The sequence below is a fragment of the Primulina huaijiensis genome, chromosome 4, assembly GCF_012295235.1.
Source record: "Primulina huaijiensis isolate GDHJ02 chromosome 4, ASM1229523v2, whole genome shotgun sequence".
Lineage (NCBI taxonomy): Eukaryota > Viridiplantae > Streptophyta > Magnoliopsida > Lamiales > Gesneriaceae > Primulina > Primulina huaijiensis.
In genome coordinates, this window is record NC_133309.1 from 19,834,019 (window position 1) to 19,846,512 (window position 12,494).

The window sequence follows — 12,494 nt, forward strand, 5'->3', positions numbered from 1 at the left end:
TACCGAGGCTCGAGCTTTACCCTTACCCTTCTTCTAGGCCTAGAAGGTCCAGAAAATAAGCTGGTAGCTGTGGGTTTTTTAGATTTGATAGGGACGAGATAAATTTTTTTCGAAGTAACAGAGGAGCGAGGAGGAGAGGAATTCGGAGCAAAATCAGAGCGTACCACCGCAGACTCATATCCAATTGACTCACACGCGTTTGTTCTGGAGGTAGAGGAAGTATAATTTGGCATTTCTAAAAAGGGAACTTAATGGTTGAGTAGTTAAAAAGCCTGGTCGGGAAGGAGAGCGTAAATTCGACGAAAAAGAACAACGGACGTCAGAAATTCGGGAGTAGGAGAGCAGAACACGAGGATGCGAAAGAGTGAAATAGGGTGGAATTCTTCATATTTATATACGAGAGAAGCATAATCTCAACCGTTGATTTTGGAGTAAATGAACGAACGAGATGTGCCTAAAAAGTCGTGTCAAATAGTCGAAAAAATGGGCTCGGAGTACAAAGCGACACCTATTAGACACATGTCATTTCGACTGCTAGGGCTTGCATCATATTGTCATCAACCCTATCCTGCTCAAAATTCAGAATATAAACTAATTTCTCGCCCACGTATGATTCCACCACTCAAGACAGCAAATGAAACTCTAGCCCGGCTATTTAAGAGGAGAGTGGTGATACCTCGTAAAGAGTTCAGAACCCGGGTTACCTTAGGACTCGGGCAGGAGTACATGTCTAAGAGTAAAAGGTTAGCATAGGCAAGAACCAGCTTGGGTAAGGGAAGCTAATAAGTGCAAGTTTTGCACTTAAAATACTTTAAAAACGGGCTTAGATTATGCTCGTTATTGAACGGAATTATGTGTTTCTAGTGTTTTTGTCGGCTGCAGGGACACATGAGACGTATGTAAGTCGTGGCCCCGAAGACTTGAAATCAAATGAAAATGAGACTTGAGGAGCCGTACACCTAGAAACCCCAAGCTCGCACGTCTGTGACGCACAGAGACAGGAGACCAAAAACTACATAGGGTTGCGCACTCGCGTTTGACGCAGACCTGTGCGGGCTTTTTCATGGGATTTAGGAACTTAGATTGCATGTATAAAAATTGAAACCCCATTCATGAAGAGAGGGGAGCTGTAGACGCTTGAAAAAATACATAGAACGAAGAACAAAGTGCGATGAGGAAGAGTGCATCTATCACGAACGGAGTCGCAATTTCCGATTCGATATTTCTCTTCTTCCTCTTACTATGTCTTAGGCAATTAGTTTGATGTTGAAAATTATGAATTTTTTTATCGTTTTTCCTTCATGAACTAATTTATTTAATCTAGATGATGACGTAGTTTGGTCGAGTCTATATTTATGAATTGTTGATTTACGCATGCGAATTTCTTCTTGGTTTATTTATATTTTCCGGATTTATTGATTTCAATTAAAAAAATTACCTTGCTATTGAAATTATTTACTGTTTGATTTTAAATATGGATATTGAAATCGATAGTAGATAATTAATGCATACTTTCAACTTTGGAAATGGAGTAGGAATATTTGAGAATTCGTGGGTAGTAAACAGGTCGAATTTATAAATACAGATGTCAATGATAATTTAATATAATGAAGATCAAGTGAAATCGCACATCTAGATTTTTATTCTCAGTGATTTTAAATCGTTTGTGTGCCTTAATTTATTTTAGTTTATAATTACCAATCAACACTCATTTAAATTTTCTAAATAAAGTCTACTTTCTAATTGTAGTAATTAATATATTATTAAATTGCACTCTTTGTGGGAACGATATCAGTGTTTAACCAAGTGCTAAAACTTGATATCGTACATTTGCGGTTAGCAAAATAGTACAACAGAAGTGCTCTCTGATGAACCATCCTAATGAGCATATCAGACCGACACATGTCCAAATTAAGTCGGGCTCTCAGCTTCGTCTGGACAGTGCAATAGGATTTATGAGATCAAGGACCTTGTTTTCATTATCACACTACAATCATTTGCTCGATCACCTCAGTACGGGTTTCATTTCCGAGTCCACAGATATGGGATACCATACTTTGAAATCATGGGTCTGTCATTCAGCGCACGTTAGGATGATGTGACTAGACCAGAGACAGTTTGGGATGTCAGATGTGATAGTGTCAGAAGGCAGGACATGGGCAGCTATCTTACCATAAGTAGCAACCGAGCACTGAAAATTAGGTGTCATCATTATTTGTATCTCTATAAATACCCATGTTTTAATAATTGTGAGGCATAAATTCATTTACTGTTTCTTACAAGTACTCAATATACATTCTCAACATTGTATTTTCTCATACGAAAAACACTTGACTGACTTGAGTGTCGGAGTGGTTATGCTGAAAAATCTTTCGGCGTCCCATTAACATTCCTAGTTCTTTGAGTAAATGGACGAAAGAGATGTGCATAGGAAGTCGTGTCAAATAGTCAAAAATACGGGCTCGGAGTACAAAGCAACGCATATTAGACACTTGTCCTTTCGACTGCTAGGGCTTGCATCATATTGTCATCAGCCCTAACCTACTCAAAATTCAGAATATAAAATAATTTCTCGCCCAAGTCTGATTCCAGCACTCGAGACAATGAGTGAAACTCTAGCCCGACTATTTAAAAAGAGAGTGGTGATACCTTGTAACGAGTTTGGAACCCGGGTTACTTTAGGACTCGGGCAGGAGTACATGTCTAAGAGTAAAGGGTTAGCATAGGAAAGAACCAGCTTGGGTAAGAGAAGCTGATAAGTGCAAGTTTTGCACTTAAATTACTTTAAGAATGGACTGAGATTATGATCGTTATTGAACGAAATTATATGTTTCTTCTGATTTTGTCGGCTGCGGGGACACATGAGACATATGCAAGTCGTGGCCAAGAAGACTTGAAATCAAATGAAAATGAAACGTGAGGAGCCGTACACCTAGAAACCCCAAGCTTGCGCGTATGTGATGCACAGAGACAGGAGACCAAAAACTATGTAGGGTTGCGCACCCGCGCGTGACGCAGACCTGTGTAGGCTTTTTCGTGGGCTTTAGGAACTTGGATTTATAAAAATTGAAACCCCAGTCACGAAGAGAGGGGAGCTATAGAAGCGTGAAAACTACATAGAACGAAGAACGAAGAACAAAGAACAAAGTGCGATGACGAAGAGTGCATCTATCACGAACGGAGTCGCAATTTTTGATTCGTTCTTTCTCTTCTTCCTCTTACTATGTCTTAGGCAATTAGTTTGATGTTGAAAATTATGAATTTTTTTATCGTTTTTCCTTCATGAACTAATTTATTTAATCTAGATTATGACGTATGTAAGGTCCAGGAAATTTAAATTACGTAACCTGAATGCATGCAATATAGGGTTTTTATTTAAAAGATGTGTTTAAATGATTATTGCATGGTTATAGTTTATCGCATGATTATTTTAAAGTTTCATACATTAGGGTTTTAAGTTGCATTTCGCGCTCGAACGAAAAACGAAAACCGGGGATTTATCAAGAAAAATATTTTTATTGAATAATTATTTTTACTTATTTATTATGAGGTGTTTTAAGTATTACTTTTGAAAATGGGCTTTGGCTGGGTATTTTTACCCGTCGGATTATATTTTTAATCGGTACGCAAATTTTATCGATTCGGATGACTTTTTGAGGCCTCGGGCAATATTTTCAAAAACGTACCTAAACAAAAAAAATTTTGGGAGCATTTGTGGGCTTGTTGGGTTGCTTTAAAGTTTAATTGGCTCAAAATCCCTTTTAATCATTTTAAAATTTTGATTAAGTCCATTAGTGCATGTATTATCTATTTAAAACCTACCCTAGCAAGCCCTAACCCTATTCCCTCTTAGTGGCTGCCCCTCCCTCCCCATCAGCAGCCTCTACCTTTCAGTTTTGCAGCAGCAACCAGCCACCATCGAAATTCATCCATTTTCTTTCAAGCAAGTTCCCTCCCCGCTCCTCCGGTGCTTCCCCGACGCGTGTTTCTTCGAGTTTGTGAGCCTATAATCATCAAGACACGCCTGTATCTTCTTCCCTCTTCATTCACGCCATATTATTGCTGTTATATATGTAAATGCATGAGGATTCTTTTCGGCTAGCATGAGGGTTCGTTTTTGTGCAAGTTTTGATATGATTGTGCATTCTTGTGTTGTATCCTCACGTTTTCTTGACTTTATTGCAAGGGGTTGCTAGATATTTGATGTAAATGGACTGCGCACGACTAGGATTAAGGGAAATAGGAGCTGGAGTCACGGCTTGGTTGAGTTGTTGGGTCAATTAGTGTGAAATGTTCGGTTAGGGCTTGTTTTGGCTAGGTCGGTGATTATGTGTGAACCGATGGTGCAAGGGTGACTCCAGGCCTTGGACCAGACTCTGGTGGGTCTGAGTCATGGTCTGGAAAGGCTTGATTACCGCTGGTCCTGTCCTAGAAGTCGCAAGAGGGAGACGGGTAAGGGTTGGCTCGGTTGTTGCGGTTTTCGAGAAATGGCGAGCATGTGCATTGTGGGGCTTGCATCGGGCTGTGAACGTGAGTTAGGTAGGTCCAGTAGGTCCTAAGGTGGGCTAGAAGGGGCTAGTGCATGGCTGGTCCCGTTGGGTGTAGGCTAGGACCAAAAATATGGAAGGTGGAGCATTTGGGTTTCGAGTGGTAAGCTTGCAGATTTTTCCAACTACTTTCAGCAAGGGTTTGGGGGTCATATGGTGTCTGAGATTGTTGGTTTAGGGGCTGGTCTAGTAGATTTAAGACACGAAGTAAGTTTAAAGAAATTGATTGAGTTTCGGGTTTGATTCGGGTTAAAACAGGGACCCCGGTCCAAGTTTTAAAACGAATCATATAAGTTGTTAAAAGGGTTCGAGTTTACATCTAAGAAATACTTGTAATGATGTTTTGGGATGTTTTAAGGATCTTGGTAAGCTTCAGGTCGAAATTTAGGGGTCCAGGGGTAAAATGGTCATTTTGGGTTCCCAGAGGCAAAATGGTCATTTTGCATTTGAGTCGAGATTTTATTCCTGGCAGCGCCCTGAGCACAATTTATCATGTTTTTAAATGTTTAGTATCACGTATTTGATTTTTATGAAATTATGGAAATACGTTGCATGCTTGTTTTAAGTAAAATTTCGTATATACATGATTTTTGTTAAGTGATGAAAATGATTATGTTTTGAAGGATGGGAATTGCTTGTGACTGACGATATATTTATACGATGATGATGAGACCTAGGCCCAGTGGATGGGTAATACTGTCGCTGAGGTCCAACAGCCGCCGGGTACCACTGTTATACGTAGATGGATCCATCAAATAGAGCTGATACGACAGAGCTGATACGAAAGTCACAACTAATGAACTGAATTCAATTAAAGTAAATGTATAAGTATATGATTTTAGGATGAGCTGTTTTAACACGATATAATTTCCATTACATGTTTACGTTTATGCTTTTAAGTTCATGAAACGTATTTTGTTACAGTATTTTTCACTGTTGTATGTTATGTATATGTATTTGCTATTATCGGTACAGGTGTGTTGAGTCTTTAGACTCATTAGACGTGTGTGATGCAGGTGAGCATTTTGAGGAGGACACTGGAGGTACGGAACTCTGAGTAGGCATGGCTGGATGTGCGCACATGACCCGAGGACCACACTTTTCCGCACATCACATTTTTATGAGCTTTGAGTAGAGATGATCAATTTTTTATAAGTTATTATGATACGGTGTTGATTTTCAGGATTTTACTCGTTTAATTTCATTCATGCATGTTGAGCGCCGAGTTGGCGGATTTTAAACTGCAGTATTTTATCTGTTATTCGATCACGATTATTTTGTTAAAGGTGTATTTTCATCAGTAGTGCATGCATGCAAGATTTTAAATTTCGAAATTAAGTTTACAAAAAAAAATTAGTAGTATTTTAAGCAGCAGATGTTACAACGTAGCTAGGTCGAGTCTATATTTATAAATTGTTGATTTACGTATAAGAATTTCTTCTTGGTTTATTTATATTTTCGGATTTATTGATTTCAATTATTTGATCTCTAATTGGAGTGTCATATTTATTTGAGATCTATCACTCAGGAAATGGGCTGTCGAATAGGAGCATAGGAAAATATATCGTTAAAATTTATAGAGTTCGAAGGCTTATAACTCCATCGAATTCATTAAACGAATTACCTTGCTATTGAAATTATTTACTGTTTGATTTTTAATAGGGATATTGAAATCGGTAGCAGATAATTAATGCATACGTTCCACTTGGGAAAGGGAGTATGAATATTTGAAAATTCGTGGGTAGTAAACAGGTCGAATCTATAAATACAGATGCAAATGATAATTTAATATAGTGAAGACCAAGTGAAATCGCACATCTAGATTTTTATTCTCAGTGATTTTAAATCGTTTGTGTGCCTTAATTTATTTTAGTTTATAATTACCAATCAACATTCAATTAAATTTTCTAAATAAAGTCTACTATTCTAATTTTGGTAATTAATATATTATTAAATTGCACTCCTTGTGGGAACGATATCAGTGTTTAACCGAGTGCTAAAACTTGACATCGTACACTTGCGGTTAGCGAAATAGTACAACAGAAGTGCTCTCTGGTGAACCATCCTAAGGAGCATATCAGACCGACACATGTCCAAATGAAGTCAGGCTCTCAGCTTCTCCCGGACAGTCCAATAGGATTTAGGTAGATTAAGGACCTTGTCTTCATTATCATATCACGATCATTTGCTCGATCACCTCAGTACAGGTTTCATTTCCGAATCCACAGATATGAGATACCATACTTCGAAATCATGGGTCTGTCATTCAGCGCACGTTAAGATGATGTGACTAGACCAGAGACAGTTTGGGTTGTCAGATATGACAGTGTCAGAAGGCAGGACATGGGCAGCTATCTTACCATAAGTAGCAACCGAGCACTGAAAACAATGTGTCATCATTATTTGTATCTCTATAAACACTCAGGTTTTAATAATTGTGAGGCATAAATTCATTTACTTGTTTCTTACAAGTACTCAATATACATTTTCTACATTGTATTTTCTCATACGAGAAACACTTGACTGACTTGAGTGTCGGAGTTGTTATGCTGAAAAATCTTTCGGCGTCCCATTAATATTCCTAGTTCTTTGAGTGTGCATATTGTTCTTACTTGATTTGTCTAGCCATCATCAAAAGTGATTTTATTTAAAAATTTGCAAAATTAAAAGTCCATAATCATTTTTTTAAATATTTGCGAACACAACTTCAAATATTCCAAAAATTTGGGAATTTACGAAGGTAATGGAAAATCTAATTGTACATTGGAAACTAAATAATATCTTGGTAATGTGTGCCATACACCTAAGATATGTATATCACTATATTCTGATATCTCAGTTGATACTAGGGGTTTACAGAAACCAAATCAAAACATAAAACCAAACAAAATCAAACTGTTTTTAATTCAGCATAGTTTGGATTGATTTTAAATCAACCACCAAAAAAATTAATTTGGTTCATAGTTTTGAAAAAAATCTAAATCAAATCGATTTTATAAATAAAGTAATATGGATGGATCAAGGGGAAAAGTGGCAAATGTTAAAACTAAATCAATATGTAAACTCGTGAATCCAACTTCATTTACAGAATTACCTATTCTTTTTATTCAATTGAAGTTACTACGATGACACACATTTGGTAAATCAAACAACGCATGAAAATAAATTTGCAAACAAAGCTGGAACTTTATTGAATGTTCACGGTTCACCTGTGTTTTCAAATACATCCCAATTACAAACAGCTTTGACAGAGATAATACCACAAGCAGTGATTTGGCGCAGGCTTTACACAACGTCCCTGATTCTTGGAATCTTCTAATCTACCGGACGAGAAGGCGAAGCCTGCTTATAAGAAGCAACCATCTTTAACAGTGTAAATGGATTTTTGTTTATGGAATTATATTACGGTTCGAGTAGTAAGTATACTGTTGCAGTATCTCAGGGAAGATACATCGCACTTCGAATTGATTTCATGATGTTCGTTCAAATCTGCCACCAGTTTGCATATGCAGCCATTCCGGAGACAAACTCCTGCCATATTCTCTTGCACTTTGGGAACCATATGTCATACCAGGAGTGTCAAAAGTTTGCTGAGCGAACTGCAAAGTGGAAAAGGACATAACACAAGTTGGAAATTTTAAGGCATGTATAACGGTTTTCCGAACATCGTTCAGTAGGAGCAACGGTAAATTTGAGGAGTTGATAATTGTGCTTTAAGAACTTACATCTTTTGAAGGATACCCGTCAAGGCCTACTCTTGAATTAACAGCTTCCAGCTTCATTGACAGGAACTGTCAGACACCGTCAATTATATATGATCAAATGAGATTCTAAGAGCAATTATTTATAAAAAATACGGTAAAAATGTGCGTGTACACGCTGCATCTACTGAGGAAAGGGGGAGTTGGGAGAGGAGAGGAGGGAATTTACCTCAACCTGGTGTTGTAATGATTGAATATAATTAATTATCTCATCAAGTACCAGTGCTTTGCCGATAACCTGAAACCCAATGAACCATCCATTCAATTTGTTATTCCAGAAAAGAAAAAAAAGAAATAAATTCAGGAGTAGATAAGTCCGAATAGACAGTGATTCAACACTAAAATCATCGAAAATTTAACATTATTACTAGAATCAGAATTATCTTTACAAGCTTGGCATCAAAGAAAAAAAACATGGCTCAAAAAAGTGTATAAATTACGGAATTCGACTCAGACGCAAACCACGGGTCATGCATTCTACTACATGAGCTGGAACTATAATTACAGTGTATGCATCCTTTGGCCAATAAAGTTATATAAAATTAGCCTGTACCAATTCCAAGACCAAGAGTTATAAATTGAACTGTCAAGCATCTATATAATAAACACATGCAGCTCATTTAAAAATTTAGTTTTATGTTTCCGCCTTTCAAAATGTTCATTCAGATGAAAGTTTGGGCATTGTAGGAAACATCAAGTTCACTTGTGCAATAAAAGATGAAAAAATAATCAGATACTCCTGATAATATTCTTGTGCGTGTCCAAATTTTTGTGACTTCACAGGAACATCAGCAGGCACAAAGTCCTAAAACTTGAATACCAACTCAGAGGCATTTTTCACAGAAAATATGGAAGCGGACAAATTTTAAGTTGGATAAGAGAATTTAGAAGTAACATTTTCGACCCATGGTCACATGGCAAAATCATACGTGGTGGACTCAAAGACTAGCCTCTTTTTGCATTAATCCAAATCCTCCTATATCCAAGAGGAAATGACAAACCTAAAGTTGATATCTACAAGGCAGCAAGTATAGTCCGGGATAACTTATACGCTAAGAAGTAACAGAAACTGAAAATAAATGAATCAGGGTCACGAGGGCTATTATCATTAAACGCAACTTCGAACATTTCTGTAGTAATTTAGTTCAAAGGATGCCGACACTCACTTTATTGCAACCAGGCACTAAATCTTGGAGAATTTTCATTCTCTCGCTGATCTTTTCTCTCCTAGCCTGCATACAAAGGCAAAAGAAACAATGGAAAAACAATTATTTAGTTTTCACCAATAATGTCACATGACAATCCAAGAAAGACAAAATCTTTAGATATAAGCCAAATTCAATACAGTAAGGTCATTACTCTTTCAGCCAGACTATGACTATCAGTAGCTTGCCCCCGTCTTGCTCTCACATGGATGTAGTCTTGCTTCGGCTGTTCAGCTGGTTTCGGAGGTTGATCCGCTGCTTTTCCTGAATTTCCATCTGTGTTTTCGTTATCCTCGTTTGATCCTTCAGCCTTGAGCTTTTTACTCTCACCGTCATACTGCTCAATGCCAAAATTATTACCACAGTCAAACACAAACCAAAATAAGAAAAATCAATGGTTAAATCAAAAGATGGTAAATTGACAAGGTATTTACTGAATTTGGCATAGTTTTTAGTTGCCGGAATATATTAAATGCAAAAACACACATGTAAAACACAGGACCTGAATTAGCTGATCAAAGCCACAGAATGATGAATAATCCCTAAATCACATAGCAAAACACAATCATCCACACTACATAATCTACATTCGAAAATTAACGATTTCCACATTCAACCGAAACACTACCGAAACATCATTATTGTTGCCAAAGCAGTTGCTGGTGGAAGCTCCTCCTCTCGCACACTCATCCTCCTCGCGGCGCTTCCTCGAATTATGGCTGGGCGGACCGTGATTCGACCCGTGGTCCACCACCATCGGATCCACATTATACGGCGCCGCATTGGCGTTTACCTGAAACCCCGGCCAGATCTCCGAGTAGTAAACTCCTCCGCCGCTCATTATCCCCTCCTGCGGATCCATTTAACCGAAAATGGAAGATCATTCACAGGAGAGGAGCATGTACAAGGACAAGGAAACGGTAGATCTCCCCACCCTTCAGAAGTGGAGTTTGTTGGGGGGTGCGTACTTCGAACGGCGGCGTACGATTGCCAGCACCGGCAGCATTCAGTGGCTCACTTCTTCTTGTTCAGTTTGGAAGTGACTTCGAGATTTATTCGGAGCGTCCAGCGCTCAACTGTATTTCAGCAAGCCGAGTGTTTTCCCCTGCGACCGGCTCACGTGGACCGAACTGTTTGGTCAGTCAAACTGTCAAAGCTACCTGTATAATAAAAATCCACGTTATTTTAATTATAAAGATGTTTATTTGATTTAATTTATTTTAATTTAAATTTAGATTGAATTGCTTAAAATGGATTCAGAATCATTTTAATGAATTGTATCCAATAATATATTTTATTTTTTTATCATTATTTTGTTATTTACTAATGGTTGAGAAAAATAAAATATTGATTTCAATTATATTTTAATTCATTTCGATTTGATTTCTGATACCCCTGTAAAAACTTAGGGTCATCATTGATCCGGAATATCAATTGGAAAGCCCAGATCAAAAGCTAGCTTCCCGGACACTTCTCCTCTTCTCGGGCAGTTATCATAGCCCGGGCTCTCATACAAACACCCGGGTAACCGACTACCCGGACCACCTCGAGAATTGAACCACACTCGAGTATGATTGATACAGGTAGTCTAATCTGTCAGAGCAACTTGGGTTTGGAATGTCCTAGAAGTCATCAGAAGCTAGAGTATGGGCAGTCGACTTGCCATACTTAGTAGGTGGCGCTGGAATCGAGGTAACTACCCATTTTCTACTACAAATAGCAGATATTAATGTCATTTACAGCAACTGAAACCTTTGAACTCTCAAGCACTTACATATTTTCGTTCAAATATTGCTTGTGTTCATCTAAAAACCTGCTGACTTAAGCATCCGAGTGGCCACGCCGGATACCCCTCCGGCGCCCATTCACGAGTTCATTTCCTTGTTTGCAGGTGCTATTGAAGCCATTATCTTCACTCAAATTCCCAAACATTATAAATTACTGATTTGACCTGTTGGAGCTCCTTCCTTACCCGGCTCATCCATTTCAGCGAGTTCACTTCAATTTCATTTTCAGATTTGATTGTAATCATAATCCAATAAATATAATCCTGTATAATGTAGTACTCTATAAGATTATTCATATTATCCATTATTCAAAATGGGTATGGTAATATAGCATTATCTAAAAAATAATTATAAACTATGGTAAGATAATTATTAATATTTTATATATAATAGTCTATATTTTAATATAAAAATTGACTTACCTCTAAAAAAAATTGTCACAAAAATATATAGGATTAAGCGTTTATCATTTTACGAAAATTTATAGTGTGTATTAAATGTGCACGACTACCTATTTTAAATCATGCAACAGTTCAAGAGCTTTGATTCCTCCTCCAACAGTTCAGTTATTGTATTCGAACAATCTATCTTTCAATAATTACATTATTTGTAATTTATATTAATCAAACATTGGATCTTGACTATTATATCAATATTATGATAAAATCTTTGTTATTTTATTAAAATCTATAGTCGGTCTAACGGAAGGTTGATAGTGCAATCTCAATATTATGATAAAGTGTTTGTTATTTTATCAAAATCTATAGTCGATCTAACGGACAGTTGATAGTGCAATCTCAATATTTCAAACCGAACATCAGTCCAAACAACCTTCTTTGATTGTTTTATCAACTGATACAATTATTATAACCCATAAAATCAATTGTTCTATTATGGCGCACATGGAGCGCGCTAATAATAATAATAATAACAATGTTGATATCTCATGGATGAGCCCATTATCCCTGACCCATCCTTAGTCCAAATGGAAGACAGGCCCATCACGGGCCCAGGTACCCTCCTATAAATATCAGGTTTGATTGTTCAGTTGAGGGATTCACTATATTATTTTTCAGCAGCACCCTTAGCTGCTCTCCACTTATATCTTCAGTCTCTGACTTGAGCCTCGGAGGGGCTACGCCGGGATACCCTCTCGGCCCCCTTCTAACGGTCTTATTCGTGATTTCAGGCTCA

At 37.5% G+C, this 12,494-nt stretch overlaps 1 protein-coding gene and 1 long non-coding RNA gene across 3 annotated transcripts; one reads left to right on the top strand and one right to left on the bottom strand.

The window, feature by feature from the left end:
* The first annotated feature begins 3,838 nt into the window (after positions 1–3,838).
* Positions 3,839–5,814, top strand: LOC140974735 (uncharacterized). The gene is made up of 3 exons (XR_012174862.1): positions 3,839–4,109; positions 5,171–5,363; positions 5,564–5,814. It is a non-coding gene; the product is annotated as an uncharacterized lncRNA (long non-coding RNA).
* A 1,891-nt stretch (positions 5,815–7,705) lies between these two features.
* Positions 7,706–10,570, bottom strand: LOC140975355 (transcription factor BHLH089-like). 2 transcript variants are annotated; one of them, XM_073439022.1, is made up of 7 exons: positions 10,142–10,570; positions 9,668–9,850; positions 9,475–9,540; positions 8,478–8,546; positions 8,273–8,338; positions 7,974–8,146; positions 7,706–7,889 (listed from the first exon to the last, which is right to left on the bottom strand). In XM_073439022.1, exons 1-6 carry the CDS (start codon positions 10,373–10,375, stop codon positions 8,018–8,020), a joined length of 747 nt encoding a protein of 248 aa, XP_073295123.1. In that variant the 5' UTR covers positions 10,376–10,570; the 3' UTR covers positions 7,706–7,889; positions 7,974–8,017. The 2 variants fall into 2 exon arrangements, with proteins under 2 accessions (XP_073295123.1, XP_073295122.1); XM_073439021.1 differs by having other exon boundaries at positions 7,706–8,146; positions 10,142–10,569.
* Between the last annotated feature and the right edge of the window lie 1,924 nt (positions 10,571–12,494).

Bases quoted from the DNA above. Each gene is read 5' to 3' on its own strand.
- LOC140975355 (XM_073439022.1), bottom strand. From the start codon at position 10,375: ATGGATCCGCAGGAGGGGATAATGAGCGGCGGAGGAGTTTACTACTCG. The intron at 9,851-10,141 runs GTAGTGTTTCGG...GGCATTGAGCAG, and splicing joins GCAACAATAATGATGTTTCG to TATGACGGTGAGAGTAAAAA. The intron at 8,547-9,474 runs GTGAGTGTCGGC...ATTGGGTTTCAG, and splicing joins TAGTGCCTGGTTGCAATAAA to GTTATCGGCAAAGCACTGGT.